The sequence below is a fragment of the Labeo rohita genome, chromosome 9 (assembly GCF_022985175.1).
Source record: "Labeo rohita strain BAU-BD-2019 chromosome 9, IGBB_LRoh.1.0, whole genome shotgun sequence".
Classification (NCBI taxonomy): Eukaryota; Metazoa; Chordata; class Actinopteri; order Cypriniformes; family Cyprinidae; genus Labeo; species Labeo rohita.
In genome coordinates this window covers 10,921,750-10,941,856 of record NC_066877.1, presented here as the reverse complement: position 1 = coordinate 10,941,856, position 20,107 = coordinate 10,921,750, and the positions used below count along the sequence as shown (strand labels likewise).

Below are 20,107 nucleotides of genomic sequence, written 5' to 3'. Positions count from 1 at the left end.
TAACAGCAAAAACTGTACACTGATGATCACACAAGCTATGGAGGTGCAGCATCTGTTACACATCATCGAATACCCATGAAAAAGAGCACAAACTACTTTAAGCTGCAGTTTGTAGAAAAATATCACTTTATTGTAACATTCCATACAACATTTCCAAGACCACGAAATTCAACAGGCTAAAATATACCTCATACTGTATGTATTTAAACAGGCTGAAATGCTGTCGTAGAGAGAAAAGAAAAAGCTTATATAGATGGCAGGGTCGAAGCCCCACATTCACAAGGGACAAAAAAGTGCACACAACCACAAACCCATCAGAACTCATCAGATGTCGACATAATGAACATCAAAAAGTCATGTTCAGTAAACATTAATAAATAAACTATTTTAATCAACTTTAAATTCTGTAGATGGAATATTTGACCTTTTTTTAAGCAAAACATACATGGAGTATTTTTTTGCACATTAAAATTCAGTTTCTTCAGACAGACACTTTAGACGTCTACCGCCTTTTCCTGTCTCTGTCTCTGAGGAGGGGTGAGAGCATATGCTGTTTTGTGCAGGTACTATCAGAGACAGACTCTTGGCATCATATGGGGCCCCTCTGAGTGCTTTTGCTCATTAATATCTTTTGAGAGACAGCAAAAGGAAAAGACTCCCAGCAAAGAATGCTTACAACGGGCTTAATAAAATGTAATCTGGTCCATTACCTAATTAGAAATATGAAAAGATTCAAAGGAAGTTTTAGCCACAGTAGATTCAAAAACATACTATGAACAACTGACATGTCATTTTTTAAGCAACTCATATTAAATAGTAAAGAGAAAAACTGAGAATGAAATCAAAGTAGTACATTCAGACTAAAAAACAAAATACAGAATCACGACTTCAGAGTTAAACGATATAAATTCATACATTAATCATGTATCAAACAGGCATATGAACCCAGACTTTTCAGACAAGACAGACACTGGCATTGATAGATTTTCAACTGGGGGGCACTCAGAAATGTGTTGCATATCGCAAATCCTTCCTTTAACAAGTGAGAGATTGCACAGAGACCAGATGACTCAAAACTGAACAGAACTGATGTCTCGCATGAAAAGCTGTCATGTGTCCCATCTCGTCTGAACACACGCTACTGTATAGAGGATTAGCTGGGAAAAGAGGAGACAATGCTCTACAATGGGCCTGCCGGGTCAGGTGGTCTCTCTGGCTGTCTGCTAGGATCTTTCATGTGCTTTTGTGTTTTAAACAAACCCCTTCAGACCCTGGATTTTGCAGAGGAGGTCTATATTTAGAGCAGGCTTTTCTTTGATCTCGCCTTCCATCTCCCCACACATTCTTTCGCGGAGAGCAGATAAACGGGCGAAAAAGGGCCAGCCCGTCCGTGATGGGGGATTATTTTCACCTATTGCCAGATGGAGGACATAACAAGATATCAGGATTTACTTTCTCCTTTCATCCCAGTTGCTTTAGATGAAGCCAAAATCTGACGTGCCCGCCTGACAGATGCTTTCAGTAATGGATGAAGCCTCAGACTCTTTATGTGTAAAGAGGAAAATGTTTTGTTGGGGGAATTTCCACCCTGAGCTCTGATGGCGCCTATTTTTTGTGTTTGTTTGGTACAGAAGAGAACACTGAACACTATGTACTTGGACAGAACATCGCATGGTTTTCTTTTCAGAGGTATACCGCTACGTTTCAAGTGGCACATGAAAGGGACGAAGCAAACATTCGCACCAGGGAAAATTATTCTGAAGTGCATTTTGAAACTTTCTCCTGCATATATAGTGTTACTGGATACGTTCAAAGATGATCTGCAACAAGATTGTCATATGCAAATAATGCTAATAAAATAAAACGCTAAGTCTTCTCCCTGTCTGATAAAATTGTGATTCAGTAAGACATCAGCAGGTGTACTGAGTGACACTAGGTGGACTTGGAAATGGGCTCCAACTAACATGCTAACGTGCCAACTCGCTCCCTGAAGCAAAATCAGCTAGCGAAGCGCTCTTGCACCGTCTGACATTTGGCAGATATACAAAGCTCTCCGCTTCTGCTCTTTTACAAGACTATGTATAATCAAAATCTCTGGGGAAACGACACACAAATACACACTGCGTTAGCGTTAGCTATAAAAATAAAGTCAGTGCATCGGTTAGCTGCATATGCACTTCGGTTCATCTCGGCTGAGCGTGAATACGAAAGGATTAAATAATAAATGAGAACAGTGATCGGCTCGAACTAGCCCAATGCCACTGAAGCGTCTTAAGGCCAATGTTGTGTCAGTCAGTCGGCCAATCAGAGGAGTAGGCTGGCTAAGGCGGGGTCGTGTGACCTTTGCATATAGGCGAAAAACATACCGAATCTCTTTAGACGTACTTACTGTAAGTGCCAAAGCCCCAGTGACTTTCAGAAAAGAAGAGTTTATATATAGACACATATTGACAGATACTCAAAATGAACTCAACAGCCTTCAAAATGCTTCATTCAATAGTCAAAGGAGACGCATCACTGGAACGGACCAAATCCACGCTCTACTTGAAGATAAAAGGACCAGTCCTCATAACTTAAGCACTTTGTAGAGGTACCAGGAGTTAAAAATTCAGTACATTACATGGTACCCCTTCCCGACACATCCAGCACGAACATGCGTCCCAGAGTGTTCGGAGTTCATGCTTTTGTCTCTTTGAAACTTCTCGTCAATGTGCACATGAGATGCGGCACACATGCAAGAAAAAAGTTTCCTGGTTTTCCTTTTTGTACCGACGCCTCCCTCCCGTCGCTGTTCGCAGGCTCTCCTCAGAGTTTGGGAGTGCTGCCGAGTTCTCTTGACTGTACAATAGGATTGGTCATGAACAGGAGATTAGAGCTTTTCACAGTAAGGTTCCCATCCACACACACAAGAGAGAGAGAGAGAGACAGAAGGGAAAAGGGGGTCCCTGCCAGTCAGGATTTTGGCTGGATGTCCCTTCGGCACAGCAGATCTCCTCCTTCCCAGCACTGGAGCTCCACAAAAGAGTCTCAGAAAACTCGACAACTCTGGTGCTTATACGTGTCCACATCTTCATCCTTGACTTTAAAGGACACCACCTAGGTGCCATTGGTGTCGCCTCAACACTGGGAGCAGGGCTCTTGCTTCTCTAACCTAATCGTTAGCATCGGCTCCACCCCAGGTCCGGAGAGACCCCCAGGCCCGCCGCCTGCGTACTGTCCCGTGTACGTGCTCTGGTAGGACACCGAGTGCTGGCTCTTCTTGGCCGCCAGGTGGTAGCGATGGCAACACAGCACCATGACCAACGTGACGCAGCCCAGGAGGAAAATGGCGCCACCTCCGGCTATTACGTAATACCAGTAGGTGGGCATGGGCTGCAGGGACACTGTCGTGTCAACAGTGGGGTCGCTCCAGCCAGGTGAGGCTCCCCCTGGTGGAGAGACACAGAAGAGTTGGCTTGGGGTAGAGAGGCATGCAGACTGCATAGCTTCAAGCCATCTTGGATTGTACGTGAATGATTTTGCTCTGATTTGGTGCTGCATACAAACAAAACAAACACAGACACGCAAATGCACATGCACGTCGCCTGTCTGCGGTACTCTATAACTGTACGAACTGATTTGTGTCCACGGTAAAAGTGCAGACGTGTTTTGTGGGTTGTGGAATCAGTGCTAATTTCATATGCAACCAAATGCGAAGATCATAAAAGCAAATAGTGTCATAAGACACCGCCTGATGTCAGCACCTTCTCTCAGCCATTGTTGAGTGTGTGTTTGTGTGTGTGTGAGTGCTTGGTAGTTTTTCTTTCTGGGGGAAAAGTTCTGTTTTCTTGCATGCATGGATCTGTGCCAGCTTCATCTGCCTCAAGCCAAAGTCTTCCATGAACCCAACCCAGCAGTGCATGAAAACTGCTCACCCATCACACTTGTGTACACACACATACACACAAACCTCCACCAATCATTCCTTCTATTCCCTCCATTTCATCTTTCCCTCGTCTATGCATAAACACGCATGTAATCTAGGAATTCTGACTGCTATGGGAAAATGAATCTACTTACTCTGGGAATCATTTCCACTTCAATTAAAAGAAAGGGAGGTAGTTACTAAAGGAATACGTTATTAGTGGGCTTGTGTGCTCCACAATCATTTCAAATGGAGTGTGTGAGGGTTATTCCACTGCAGCTGAATCTGATTGACCGCAATCATACAGCTGTTGGGGAATAAACATGACATCCATAGCAGTACAGCAGCTCACACACACACCATCAATGCAATGCTCACACACTTCATGTGTACCGTCGATATTAGAGTTTTGCCATTCTTATTACAGTGTTTTAAAATGGTTAACTTTATTTATTACTTTGCCAGTTTATAAACTGATAAAGCATATCAGTGCAGTGTCACCCCAGAGGCAAGATATCATAGTTCAAAAGAATGAAATAGTTCTAAAAGAGTTCTCAGTGATGTTTTGTATCAACTTTGTCTCTAAGTTTTTAAAGGGATAGTTCACCCAAAAATGAAAATTCTGTCATTAATTACTCACCCTCATGCCGTTCCAAACCCATCAGACCTTTGTTTATCTTTGGAACACAAATTAAGATATTTTTGATGAAATCCGAGAGCTTTTTGACCCTGCATAGACTACCAAGTTCAAGGCCCAGAAAGGTAGTAAGGACATTGTTAAAATACTTTTTGTGCACCAAGAAAACAAAAATAACGACTTTATTCAACAGTTGTGATTTTAACAATGTTCTTACTACCTTTCTGGTTTTTTAAACTTTTGTTGCTGTCTATGCAGGGTCAGGATTTTGGGTTTCATCAAAAATATGTTAAAAAGTGTTTTCCGAAGATGAACAAATCTCTTAGAGGTTTGGAAAGACATGAGGGTGAGTAATTAATGACAGAATTTTAATTTTTGCGTGAACTATCCCTTTAAAATTCCATAGGAAAAAAACTGACTATTGATTTGATGTCTATTTTTTTATTTTTATTTTATATTTCGACTAGTGATGCACCTTGAATAGCAATTTATGTAATTAAAGGAGAAGTTCACTTCCAGAACAGAAATTTACAGATAATGTACTCACCCCCATCTTGTCATCCAAGATGTTCATGTCTTTCTTTCTTCAGTCGTAAAGAAATTTTGTTTTTTGAGGAAAACATTCCAGGATTTTTCTCCATATTGTGGACTTCAATTGTTCCCCTGTGTTTGAGCTTTCAAAATGCAGTTTCAGTGCAGCTTCAAAGGGCTCTAAACTTGGGGGCACCTTTGAAGTCCACTATATGGAGAAAAATCCGGAAATGTTTTCCTCAAAAAATATAAATTCTTTACAACTGAAGAAAGAAAGACATGAACATCTTGGATTACAAGGGGGTGAGTACATTATCTGTAAATTTTTGTTCTAGAAGTGAAATACTCCTTTACGATGCACCGCAAAAAGTATTATTATTAAATAATATATTATTAGAAAATTTGGTATTGAAATCTCAAGGGGTAATACGCCAACTGAATCTACGGCCACATTTGATGATGTTTAGGCATGACACCGACACCATATAAACACAGCATGTGATGTGGGGCTACAGATGCATGCTGGGATACAGCCCATGCTCCAAATATCCATATGACAATAATGATGGTGAGGACAACAATCATGACAGCAATGATTTGACATAAAGGCACCAACGTCACTAAACGCACAAATAAACACAAACTGCAACGGCGCTGAATCTGACTTCATTTAAACTTGTTGTGAGATTGGAAACAGACTATACAGAATCCCTGTGTGCTGCTGGTGTGAAGCTCAACCAAAAGTATTATGATTCTCAAAAGCCCTTCAGGTGATGCAAGCTGCTAGGCAACAAGCAGGAAGCACAAACATTGGCACAGGAAATGACAATATGCCAGAAAACTCACCAGTCATTTCTGGGGGGAATGCAGCGAAGGGTTCTGAAAAGAGAGGAAAACCAAGATTAGTTTAAGAAACTGACACAAATGAAATATATTCACATAAATAACAACAGTGCAGATGGAATTCTGACACATGTGACTGAGTATGATTAATATCGTATGAATAAATTACTCTGCAGCTCTGATTCCTTGACAAAATGAATTCTGAGGTGCTGTGAGCAATGTTAACCATTTCACTCTCTTCAGCTAAATATACTCCCTGATATCTCAAGACACCTATTTGTGCGATATCTGTCATGTAGGAACATTTACTGCGTGATATTCATTAAAAATTGCTTACAGCGCCTTTGACAACATATGTACAACTAACTCCCCAGAAACCCTTTAGCACGTCATAAAGTCTTGTAGAGGGGTCTGAAATGACAAGTACAGGTTAAGAAGAAACAGAAAGAGTGAAGAAGAGAGGAGAATGGGATTGGGCTGTGTGTCATTTGGCAAACTGTGCAGCGCACACACTCAGAATGCCAGTGAAACAGAATGCCAGTTCAGAATGTTTGGAATGCCGTCGCTTTAAAAAGGAACTCTGCGGAGAGGCAGGGGACAGATTTGGCAGCGACGCAGAGCTGGCGCATGCACATCGAACAGCTTTAATTAATAAGAGCAGTCCCAAAGCTGGGGGCCTGTGGCGGAAGCGTGTTCGTGAGCAACTGAATGAAAGTGCGTGTGACAGCACACATCCATTCTGATTCATAACTAATGCTACTTCTGCTGATCACAGTTTAAATGTAATAAGTCATACGTCCTCAGAGGGAACAGCAATGTTTTGCTCAGTGAATAACCTTCATAGCATTGTTAGCGACTGGCCATGTAGCGAAGAGCTTTGTTCGACATTAATGTCTGTTCTGTCTGTTTGTGAAAAGCTACACCGTCGAGAGCAGGCCTGCCTGTATTCCCTGGCATGGCTCTGGAAAGCTCTGTTTACAAATAAGAGAGAAGAAGGAAAAGAAACTAATGAAACATAGATTGGGATCAGAGCCCACAGGGTGAGTGTGGCCTAGTTTTCAGCTTTTTGTGCGAGCCGAGCACTTGAAAAACACTTTCTGTGTGATTAATTTTTCTTGGGCTTGAATGGCAAGGGTAGGGTGGGCGTGGAAAGCAGAATGGATCGTCTGGTAATATGCAGGGTACAAACTTAATTTAAATTTGGGTCAATTTAGAAAAAGTATCATTTTTTTCTTAAAATCTAAAAACATTTTAACTGGCCAAAAAACTATGTTTTTAATATTTTTGTATTAAAGATAAATATTTAAACGTATAAATAAAAGTAATTTTTTTTTTTTTAGATTTTTTACATGTGGTTAGTTCTTCATCTGTGCACTCCAGTTAAAAAAAAAGGTAGGGAAGGGCGAAAAACCCATTTTCTTCTCCAACTGACAATGTTGTTTTACCTTTTTTTTGTGAAGTGTGTTTGACTTTCTTTGCGCGTTCACTTAAAAAAAGACACGGGGTCGGTACTTTCGCCTATGTTACATGTGACCTTTCCAACGTGACTACGCAATGCGAGGTAGTACAAGATGAGCATTTGTGGTTAGAAATTATAGAAATTGTATTTTTTTTTAGAAAATGACTGATTGTTTTCCTAGATAATACCCTTGTTCCTTGGCTGGGATTGTGTAAAACCCTTTGAAAGTGCATTAAAACTGCAATTTGGATCTTCAACCCATTGATCCCCATTGAAGCCCACTATATGGAGAAAAATCCGGAATGTTTTCCTCAAAAACCTTAATTTCTTTTCGACTGAAGAAAAACATGAACATCTTGGATGACATGGGTGCGTAAATTATAAAGAAATGTTAGTTGTGGAAGTGAACTGATCCTTCAATTTAATTTCAGTGGCTTGATGTAAAAGCTTTTTTTACTCTGCAAAGCAAAATTGACTTGCATTTGGTGCTTGGCAGGTGTTGATTTTGTTCCCTGGTGACAAATGTGGTGGTTGACGATTGAAAGAGAGAAAGACAGCGAGACCCAGATGTTAATACTTACGTGTACACTGTTCGAGCTCGATGCTGGAGCTCATATGGATGTTGTCAACCCAGATGTGCCCTCGACTGCCCCGCTCGAAGAAGCCCTCGATGACAACCTTACAAATTAAAGAGAGAAGAAAGAGAATTAAAGACTACATTCAGTTGTCTACATCCTGTATTACTCTCAAGTCAATTTCTATCATTTGTCATACCTGATATTCTTTAGGGGACTGGGGCAGGATGGTGCGGCCTTCTCTCCACATGGGCCCTTGATCTCCTTTCAGCGCCCAGAGCAGCGTCTCCTCCTGGTCATCGTCCCGAAGCAGCACGCGAAGGCTGTCCTGACCTTCACCCTGCAGCTGGTAGTAGAAGAGCAGACAGACGGGACGGCGCTCGGGTCCCACAGACGGGCTCATTAACCGCGCACGCTGCGGCTCTGACTTGGGACTCGCCTCCACATACAGGAAATTACCAAAATCTGTAGAGAGAATGAGACAAGCGATGATGTTAAACATCTTTTGTTGGTCCTGGAACAACATTGCTGTCAAAGAAATATGTTCCTAATTCTCCAACCATTACCCTAAACCAACCAGGGTGCAGATCCAGGAACATGTCCTACTTAGTGAATCATTGTAAGCAAATTTTTATTCTGCCTTTTTCTGTTTCTTTCTCACTGTTGAACTGCATTGAGCATTCTGGTATGTTTTTATGTCTGCAAAGTGATAAATAATTGATCTGTTTTTTTGGGTGGAGGGAAGTAGAAAATCAGCTCTGGCATAAAAGCACATCCCCTCTGTGTTCAGAGGAAAGATTCCTTACAACACAATCTCTGTCATATCCCAATGTGGTCATCTCAGTAAAGCGGAAGAAAAATGAACGGGAGAAAAGAGGAAGAGTGGAAAACGATGATCAGCAAGGAGCCTGGAAAACACTTTGTGAGTGATCGGACTGGACAGCATGGCACCAAAAATTATCATCATTACCCACACTGATTTAGCTACAATACGGAAGCTCCCGCTTTCCACTGATGTACAGAAAAATTGCACAGTCTTTTCTTTCCGTTTGCCCTACTTTGACACATTTCCCATCTCAAACTTACAGCACTGAAATCAGAGATCAGATCAGATCGTCGCTGGTCTTCCTGTATGAAATGCTTAAATAGATTATGCATTTAATTCATTCAAAAGAATTTCCTCTGTTTGATCTTGGGTATACATATAAGAAAATTAATTACCCTTTCACAGGGAAAGTTCACCGGAGCTCAGAGACTGTTTAGCTTAGGTTGATGTGGCTGTGAAGTAACCGGAGGGCAGAGAAAAGTGCTTCTGGGATTATTGTTTTTAAGTGGAACCTCCTTCTACACCTAGAGTTAATTAGGCTGACTGCGTTTTAACCCGTTCTGGACCTCTGGTTTTCCATTTCCTGGTAAAACACTAGGGTATAAACACTCTGGAGTGCAGTTCCAGGAGCCATAGGATCTACACAGCTTACTGTGATGTTTTATTGGAGTGAGCTGTGCTATAAAGTGAATGAGTTGAGCAGCTTTTGTCCAGGGATGCTGGGAAGCGAAGCCAGAAACATACTCCATAAGTATGCATAAAAAAAATAACTGTGGAAGCCCATTTCTAACTCATATTTTAAGTTTTTGTCTTTAACTTTTACATTTTTTGCAGGCTTCAATACAAAACATCTACTCTAGTAAGAAATATTTGTGATAGTCAATGGAGAAGGTCATGCAACATCTTACCAGCCAAACCTTGACCTTTGACCTGAAAGCCTATTGCTGCTGTACTAAAGCACTACTTGCAGCAATGTTAGGAATGCATTGTACTTGTGTTATGAAGTGGATTCAGGTGAGGAATGTGAAGTGACACCTCTGGTGTAAAAGAAAGTGAAGAAACACAAGAGAAACTCTTGGGCTTGGGGGTGCACTTAGTTTTGGAATGGTTAAAACAGGAGAGGATTCTTTCCTTTTGACTCCTGGATCTCGCTTCAAAACCTGACGTGGAAAACAGCGCAAGATTGTTTTAACAGCCTCACACGGTAGAGTGCTCCAAAACAGCATGGAAGACATGGAGAACTGTACACTTGTGTGTGTGTGCTAAGAATTAGTGAAGCACAATTTTTTTCAAGCAGGGTTGATAAAGGCCAGGTAAGCTCAGGGATATGAAGAGATGAACAAACTCCCAGAGGAGGAGTGAGGATGGACTGAGAGAGTGACAGATACTATTCCCAGATTTCAACTATCACATTAATTACACAGCAGTAATGAGACGGATGGATGGAATATGAGAGGTGAATGCTTGTGTGTGCACTAGTAAAGAGGACAAGGGCAAAGGAAGGTCTGAAAAAGTCTTTCGTGCAGTGCGGTCACAGTAAACTTTTTTTCAGGCCTTCTACCACTGTTTATTTTCTCAACGGTTCTTACTAGACAAGCATACTTGTCTTCCCAAAGTTCCTGATATTCCCAATGCTACCCCTAAATTATAATGCTATACAATGTTTATATTTGAAGAGATTAGTCTAAACATTTGTTTGTTTGTTTTAGGCTAAGTAATATTTTTTTTTAAAGATGGACTTACTGTCAGATCCCAGTGTCAGGTCCAGACTAGGGCTAGAGGAGCTATACAAAGACCACTTCAGATCGGACATGGGGTCGTGGGTCCATCCACACATACTCTGCTCAAAGTCACACAGACCACCCAGAGATGAGAGCGTGGTGGGAGCTGGGGATAGAGAGAGAGAGAGCAAACCAGATTATATTCATTTTCCATGACCTCAGACCCTGCTGTAGGCTCTCCCATAACACACACATACTGTATGTGCCTTGTGAAGTCTATAGACATATCTGTCTAACTGCATAGCTGATTTAATTCAATTCAGTTTTATATATGAACAGACTTGTCTCATTTTCCATACACAGATTGCTGTCTCACTGTATCTATACAGATTTGTCTCACTGCATGTGACAGATTCCAGTTTCATTGTACATATATATTTAGGGCCCTATGAAATCAGTTTTATTTTTTCCCAAATTCCATTTTTTTTTTTTTATTTTAATTTTACTGGATTTCACTTTTGACAAAAAGCATGTCTAATTAATTCAAATCATTAAACTTAATTTAACAGCAATTTATTCAAAGTTTAACTAAAATTACATTTTTAAGGCCATATGAAACATTTTTCCCCCTTAAATCCAGTTTTTTTTTTTTTACCAAATTCTGTCTTCCATTAATTTTATGGATTCCATTATAATGGTTTCAATTTTGATAATCAAAAGCATCTCTAATTGATTGATTTTATTTTAAAAAATTCTATTTTCTTTCTTTCTTTTTTTCAGAAACACTGTGTTTTTACATTTTTCTGGTAAATATTCCTTAAAAATGTTTTAATAATAATTTCATTAGTAGTAGCACTATCATTACATTAAGCTATTTTTTTGTCTGTCACGGTTTGTTTAAGTTAAACCAAACTTTTATTTTGACGGGCTGCTGTGAAGACCTTTAGGTTCTGTCTGTATAGAATATATGATGATAGTTTTTCTTGAAAGAAACAGTAAAATGCTCACTAAGTGACTCTCAGAGCAGTTCTAGAGATTGTTTATGTGTTCATATTGAGGCGGCAGAGGCTGAAAACATCACGAGTGTCACGCACACTTCAGTATGTGTAGTAAACAAAACTGTGCGCCTGTGTCATTAATTCACACAGAGACACGCAGAACATGCAGGATTTGTATTTAAATAGTATTTTTGGCTTAATATTCACAGACACTAGTCCATATCGCATTTTGGTTTAAGTGTACTAACCTACTTTTGATTTATTCATCTAGAATTAGGCAAATACCATGACATTCCACATTATACAGTAAATTACATTTTTATGACTGGATTCTGTGATTCCATCCACATTTTCTTGTGTTACTGTACATGATAGATTCCTGTCTCACTGTACCAGACAGTTTACTGTCTGACTCTATGTGCAAGATCTTTGCCTCCTTGTTATATGCACTGACTGGCTCTGCTGCTGCTGGTGCTGTATTAACATGCAGACATCGACAGACTCCAGCACAGCCTCATCTACATGGAGCGCTGTGCCTCAGCATTTACCGGGCCTCCGTCAGCCATCCATCCAAAGGCATGCTGCTATGCTAGTTAGCATAATGTTAGCGTTCATGCTGCGAGCTTCCACTCATCAACACATGAGTGTGTACAAATGAAGGGGCGGCAATCTGTTATTAGAGCTCTGGGAAAAGCAAGGCTGCAATTACACCGCAGAGTACTGTAAATAAAAGTGTGCATGTGTGATATACTGAAATGCTTGCTTATATAAACACTAATGACTGAATAGACATGCTCTATTTGAAAAATTCTCAATACATGTCAGTAAAGTTAAGTTAAGGTCAAAAGTTTACATACACGGTGCAGAATCTGCGAAATGTTAATTGTTTTACCAAAATAAATGGGATCATATAAAATACATGTTATTTTTTATTTAGTACTGACCTGAATAAGATATTTAACATAAAAGACGTTTACATATAGTCCACAAGAGAAAATAATTGTTTAATTTATAAAAATGACCCTGTTCAAAAGTTAACATACACTTGATTCTTACTACTGTGTTGTTTCCTGAATGATCCACAGCTGTGTTTTTTTTGTTTTTTGTTTAGTGATAGTTGTTCGTGAGTCCCTTGTTTGTCCTGAACAGTTAAACTGCCTGCTGTTCTTCAGAAAAAGCCTTCAGGTCCCACAAATTCTTTGGTTTTTCAGCATTTTTGCATATTTGAACCATTTCCAGCAATGACTGTATGATTTTGAGATCCATCTTTTCACACTGAGAACAACTGAGGGACTCATATGCAACTATTACAGAAGGTTCAAAGGAAAAACGACGTATTAAGAGCAGGGGGTTGAAAACTTTTGAACAGAATGAAGATGTACATTTTTCTTATTTTGCCTAAATATCTTTTTTTTTCATTTAGTACTGCCCTTTAGTACTTCAGAACCTACAGATAATACTTACATGATTCTCAGAAGACAAAATAAGTTAAAATTACCCTGATCTTCAAATTCAAAATGTTTTCACCCCCCCACCCCCCACCCCCCTTAATGCATCATTTTTCCTTCTGGAGCATCATATGAGTCTCTCAGTTGTCCTCAGTGTGAAAAGATGGATCTCAAAATCATACAGTCATCGTTGGAAATGGTTCAAATACACAAAAATGCTGAAAAACCAAAGAATTTGTGGGACCCGAAGGATTTTTCTAAACAACAGCAGGCAGTTTAACTGTTCAGGACAAACAAGGGACTCATGAACAACTATCACTAAACAAAAACAAACACAGCTGTGGATCATTCAGGTAACAACACAGTATTAAGAATCAAGTGTATGTAAACTTTTGAACGGGGTCATTTTTATAAATGCATCTATTATTTTCACCTGTGGACTTAATGTAAACATCTTTTATGTGAAATATCTTATTCAGGTAAGTTCTCCATAAAAAAACAACAACATGCATTTTGAATTATACCTCTTATTTTGGTAGAATAATTAACATTTTGCAGATTCTGCAAGGTGTAAGTAAACTTTTGACCTAAACTGTAGATAAGATTGAATGTATTGATTTCCACTCATTTACTACAGTAATTTATTCTGATAAGGTGAGGTGCTCTGTTTGATTACCTGGTGTCCTGTGGGCAATACTTGTCTCCTCATGAGGAAGGAGGGTAGGTGTGGCGGTGTCAGGAATGGTGGTAGATTCTAAAAGAAAGTAAAAACAGCACATATTACACTTGTGAGGCACTCACAAGATCCTTGTTCCAGTCCTGATTTATACACAAGTCTTCCTAACTTACACACACACACATGCACTCCTCAAATATGAAATGACAGAATAATCACACATGATTGCACATAGGCATGCATGCACACCAGCATCTGTCCTGCAAAAAGTGGCCACAACCACCAGACACACGCGAGCCAGACTGAGACAATTAAAAATGTGCACATGCACCACATGCACACATTGTGTGTTTACAATAAGAGAAATATTACAAAACCACAACTCAAAAAAAAAAAAGTTCTAAGCATCTGAGAACCATTAACTGTGAAGTGCTCTAAATGAGAGAGAGAAAGTATCTTCTGTAGATTGGGTTGAATAAACAGCTCATCACCACTGCTATTACACCTCAGACCACTGCAGTTACTGTACCAGTTACCCACAACGCCTTTAAATGTGAAACCACTGCTGCCACAGCTATTTTCCATGAGTCACAAAACTTTTAAAGAGGTTCCCTACTCTGACTTTCATTTCACTCCTTTATCCTTATTTCTCTTCTTTCTCTCGTATATGAATTATTGCTGAGTTTTGGCCAAAACAACACAAACTTCAGTGTCGGCAGTTGCAACAGTACTCTTGCGTGGTTTCTGCGGTGATAATTTGTTATGACAGAAAATGTTAAATCAACCGTTGCATCTCTCTTCGTTCCCCGCGGGGGATCGAGCGAATGAAGATTTAGAGACAACGAGGCGTAAATGAGTAATGATTGTCAGCTCTTAAAGTCATTAATGTCATTACTCTTAACAATTCTCCGCTTAATTGGCAAATACGTGAGCGGCGTAACACTAATCATGTAGACACTTTAGCGCAACATGAAAAGGAGAGGCCTACTGTAATATTAATATGTTATTAATTTCTATAAGCGGGTGCGTACATGAAAGGGATGCACCAGCTGGCTGCTTCTGACATTAAACTCTATTAATTTTCTGCCCTTTACAAACGCAATTAACCTCCCAGCAAGTCCTGGATATCTAGGAACCGAGAGCTCTCTCCCTCACCTAATGCACCTTTTATTCTTTAAGTCTCACATGCATTAAGTGTAACACACCCGTGTGCCGACTAATGTACAATACCATTTAATTGTTTGGTATTGGTAGGACTTTTTAAATGTTTTACACCTAATATTTCTCTTCAAATGACGCTCATTTCTAGGGATGCAACGATTCCTCGATTCTATTCAAGTATTCGATTTTCGAATTCGATTAGCTAATCATAGACTAAAGACCCAGGTACACAATAAATTAATCTTTTCTGTTTCTTATAGCATAATAGTTTTGTCTTGTTTGTATTGTGATCAACGTTTGTGTAAGCAGTAGATATGTTAGGGAGGTAACACGTAACATTTTAACTATATTTTGCTAAAATGAACGAAATGACTCGAAAAAAAAGATTTGTTCATTTTGATGAACATCGGTAAAATGATCCGAACTTCCCATCACTACTACATGTTCGTCACAATTTCAAAATATAAGCTCAAACACTCACTCTGAGTTTACGCGTTTTGATGTTGACATATTCAAGAAATTACAGTGGCTGTGGATTTTCTATCATAAAGAAATAGCCAAATATTAAAGACTAAGTGGACATTTGAATTAAATGTTTGTTGAGTCAATATTAAACAAATATTAGATCGCGCAGAAATGAAATGAAAAAAAAAATCGTCAGGCCGTTGTCGCCCTCTGCAGGCATTTGTTATAATGCGTAATGTACATTAGCTATATTGTTTATAATTATGTATTTTAACAATTTTAAGTCAATTTTTAAGTCATTTTAAAGGCTGCTACTAATTTCTATTCATTCTATGTGAAATATGCTGCAAATTTCTCCTTATACCTGAAGCTTAAGCTATGGATCAGAGCAAGACACGGCAATAGATTTCCAATATGCTCCAAAGCTCTATTGACGCAGCCAATTGATCTGGATCCCAGAACTCTCTGGGCGTCGCCTGAGATTTCCTCCACAGCCTGATAACACATTAAGGCCATGAAATGTTTCCAAGTCTCAAAGACAGACCAGATATTTACAAGCAACGGCTAGTTTTGGGGTCACTCCCCATCGCCCTGAAGGATTACCTTGTTTTTAGCTTCTGGATTCAGGGCACAGAGTAGAGTTATCCCTGATTCCTCTCTCATGGGCCCTGCTGAGCCTCGACAATCTCTGACTCAGCGTTTTCATAGCAAGACGGAAAAAATGTTCAATTATGTAGAAAGCCTTGGAGTAAATCTATGCCCCTGGCAGGCGGACGGGCCGTACTTCAGCGCCTGACTGAGATCTTGAGCAGACACTGCATTACAAGGGAAAACAAAGACCGATGTGTGTTTGGGAGAGTGTGTGCAGTAACAAACAAAAACAGGAGTCAGATCGGATCAGCAACAGTGAAAGTGATCATCAAAAGCTGATGTGAGTGTATTTTAAACAATGCGTTCAGAGCACAACCACATTAAACACACGCGCATACTTAAACACTGACGCTTTTTCATATGCAACCTAATTAAACATTTCCAACTTGAAAGACGAGGCTTTTGGCCTCCAGAATTCAATAACAAAGGCGTTTTCCACCAGCACTGAACTAATTAAAGCTTTTGTCTCTGTGTCTTTTGAACACGGAAAGTAACAGAAGGTTTATCGTGTTATCTCTGAGCTAGTAAATTCCCCAAATGCGAAAGCACAGACACACACTGAGTTCAGACAGGCCTGTTTGCTTGGCCTCCGATAAGGACTTTCCTCGTGAGCTCAGTTAAACCAACAAATCATCTTCAGGTGATGGATATTAAATATGCTTCACATGCCTAGAAATATATTCAGGCGCTGAGTGTTCATATTCACATTGGATGTCCTCAGAGAACCCCGCTTCAAAACAACAGTGGCGATTTATAAAACCAATCTTCGACTGGTGCGATGGAGAGTGAATACAAACAAGTGTAAGAATATATGCCTACAAAATAAAGAAGGATCATCTTCAAAACAGTTTTTAACGTTATACACTGCACTTAAGCATTAGACGTCCAATCATAAACCTTCTTGATGATTGTCTCATTAAATACACTACCAGTCAAAAGTTTTTGAACAGTAAGATTTTTAATGTTTTATTAAGGATGTCTGCTCACCAAGCCTGCATTTAATTGATACAGCAAAAACAGCAAAATTCTAAAATATTTTTACTATATTTGGATATATTTTAAAATTATATTTATTCCTGTGATTAATATAAAGCTGAATTTTTAGCATCACTACTCCTGTCACATAATCCTTCAGAAATCATTAGAATATTCTGATTTGCTGCTCAGAAACATTTATTATTATTATTATGTTAAACTGCTGAGTAGAATTTTTTCAGGTTTCTTTGATTAACAGAAAGCTCAGAGGAATACCATTTATCTGAAATAGAAATCTTTTATAACATTATATATGTCTTTATCATCACTTTTGATCAATTTAAAGCATCCCTGCTAAATACAAATATTAATTATAAAATTATAATTATATTATTATAATATTAAAAATAATAATAAAAAATGTTTCAGCATATTAGGATGATTTCTGTACAATCATGTTACACTGCAGCCTGGAGTAATGATGCTAAAAATTTAGCTCTGATCACAGAAATATATTACATTTTAAAATATATTCAAATAGAAAGCAGTTATTTTAAATAGTAAAAATATTTCACAATAAAACTGTTTTTGCTGTATTTTGGATCAAATAAATGCAGGCTTGGTGAGCAGAAGAGACTTAAAAATATTACTGTTCAAAAACTTTTGACTGGAAGTGTATTTATCTACAGATGTGTTGCATATGTTAAACATATGTTAAACAACGCTTGCAAACCATTAATAGGAGTGATTAAGTTACAGTATGTTTCAGAAGATTTTACCAAAACAGCCAAAAATGAAAATTCAAACCCGATCTCAAGAGAAAACTAATATTTTATGAGTTGGTGTTTTCATATGAATTTATGGTCCACCCCTAAACATAACCATCAACGGGGTGTAAGCAGACGAAACAGACACGTACGAAAACAAATAAATTGACTGGAATATGAATTTACCACAAATTTGCCAAAACGTAAAATAATTACGACCATGAGAATATAAAATTCTGTCATTGCTTACTCACCTTCTTGTCATTTATTTCTTCTGCGAAACACAAAAGATGATATTCTGGAAAATGTCTGTGTTTTTTGTCTCTACAGTGAAAGTCCAAAGTGTTGTTTTGGACTCCACTGACTGTCATTGTTTAGGCAAGAATACTTGAAACAGTTGAAGTATTCTTCAAAATATATTCTTTTGTGTTCCACAGCAAAAAGAAAGTCTTGACAGAATTATCATTTTTGGCTGAACTAAAAGCATAAGTGAGATTTCGAGTAGGACAGCTGTACTGTACGCTGAAAGACCGTATAGAGTATGCACACATTATATAAGGAAGAGCTGCAAAGATGTGCTATATGGAAAAAGAGGAGGGAAGGAATGGAGATCAACCTAAATATTTACACTGGGAGGATATGAAGAATGACATGTGGGCTTTGTGGGTAAATGCCTGTGTGCAAACATGGGTTGTGTAGGGGGAATACACTAAAAAGAAACATGTGGTTGATAACTTCAAAGAGCCAATTCAACTAGATGAGGAGAGCTACTGTCCTTCAGTTCACATGCATCCATCCCGATAGAGAGATAGCAGTGAAAGATGGTGAGGGAGAGATTCAGCTTTGGTGAGAGAATGAGGTTGAGCCAAAGAGCAGAGAGAAGTGATTACACTCTCCCCGTCAAAGATGAGAAGAAGTGGAAACAATTTTCCATCACATCACCAGCTGCCCAAGCAAAGAAGGCTGTGTCCTAAACCACACCCACTGTTCCCTTGACAGACAACCACAGGCCCCGCCCACACATATGAGAGTGATCAGTGAGCACATGATGAGTTCTCTTTCTCTTTTAGGTGTGTGGCATTCTTGTTCAGCCATGTATGGTGTGTTTATGTTGCACCAATAGGTTAAAGCAGAACTGAGACTCAAAAGTGCTTTTAAGGCAAGACGGCTCACTCACTGATCATCTTGGCCCTTGCCAAGTATTTAATGTGTAAGTAACAGGCATAAAATACGGCTCCTGATAATAAAAGTCTGTCAAAATTTTCAAACCATATTTTAAATCTAATAAAATCACAACAACGGCATCATAAATTTTGATTTATTAGCTTAATTCATACTGAAACAGCTATTATAAACTGCAGTAACCCTGTGCTCTTGAATCTCAGAACCTCCATTCTGCCTGAGCAATTAGAGAAGTCAAGGTAAGCCCAGTCTTAAGGGTTGCACCCTATGTTAAAGGTGTCTCCCTGCTGCTGCTGCAATTTTAAAACACGCTGCACCCAGCAGAGGTCACTGTCTTCACTCTTTCTACCCCTCTCTCTCTCTCTCTCACCCTCTGTTCTCCCATAGACAGGAACCTCTGGCTTGACGTGAGTCCAGTAATGAATAATAGACAAGGGTACCTGATTGAAATATCTAAAGTCCCTCTGTGTGTCTTTCACGGTCTTGCTCTCACAAGGTCTGTCTGCCACGCCTCTGTTTATTTATTCATCAATTCATTATTTCTCTCCTCGTGTCCCTCACTTCAAATTTCCTTCCTCCAGGGGAGTGATGGGATTTGGGGACAAAATCGTAGCTTAGCCACAGCTCAGAATAACTACATGACCTTAGTTTGTGTGTGTGTTTGTACAGTGTATAGAAGCTGTATGGTATATTTAATGACATATAATTGCAGTTTGACAATTATGTAATGTACAATTAAATGGTCATTATCATCAAATAAACCCTGTGCATTATTCTAAGGCTACTTAGCAAATAAATGGACATTGAATATTGATTTGAGACTGTGGTGTGATACGAAAGAAATTGTTTGGTTAATTTTACAGTTATACGGTCATTATACCACTCAGAATCAAGTATTCCCACTTGTACTAACTTCTCTTTATATGAAATTAAATGTGTGTTTGTGTGTTCGGTCAGTAGACAACTATGAACGTGGCGGCAGATGTGTGTGATTGGCGTAAACATCTCTGTGCAGTGAAGTGAGACTGATGTAGCACTGTGAATATTTAACGTCTCTCTCTTTCTACGAATCCCCACGGCCTCTCAAAATCAGAACAACAGCAGCCCCGGCCCCTGCGTCACTCACCCTCGCACCACAGCTGCAAACAACCACAATTTACCAAAGTACGGTGTGCTTTAGAGAGCCGAATTAGGACGAACTCACTCAAATGAGGTCTGCAACGCAGGTCTGTATGTTTTTTGTTGTCAAACGACTCCTTTGAGGACGGGTACCGTTAGTGATCACTGT

The 20,107-nt window shown here is 39.2% G+C and overlaps 1 protein-coding gene across 2 annotated transcripts in view; it reads right to left on the bottom strand.

Moving 5' to 3' along the window:
* The window catches only part of nrp2b (neuropilin 2b), an 82,437-nt gene that overhangs the window by 3,603 nt on the left and 58,727 nt on the right, over nucleotides 1-20,107 (bottom strand). Inside the window, exons 11-16 of one of the 2 annotated variants that reach the window (XM_051118601.1) lie at nucleotides 13,619-13,696; nucleotides 10,519-10,662; nucleotides 8,149-8,414; nucleotides 7,956-8,052; nucleotides 5,919-5,951; nucleotides 109-3,428 (exon numbers count right to left, since the gene is read on the bottom strand). In XM_051118601.1, the coding sequence (XP_050974558.1) occupies nucleotides 3,118-3,428; nucleotides 5,919-5,951; nucleotides 7,956-8,052; nucleotides 8,149-8,414; nucleotides 10,519-10,662; nucleotides 13,619-13,696 (929 nt within the window). In that variant the 3' untranslated portion in view covers nucleotides 109-3,117. Of the gene's footprint in view, nucleotides 1-108; nucleotides 3,429-5,918; nucleotides 5,952-7,955; nucleotides 8,053-8,148; nucleotides 8,415-10,518; nucleotides 10,663-13,618; nucleotides 13,697-20,107 lie in introns of those variants that run through there. The other variant, XM_051118599.1, reaches the window with a different exon arrangement.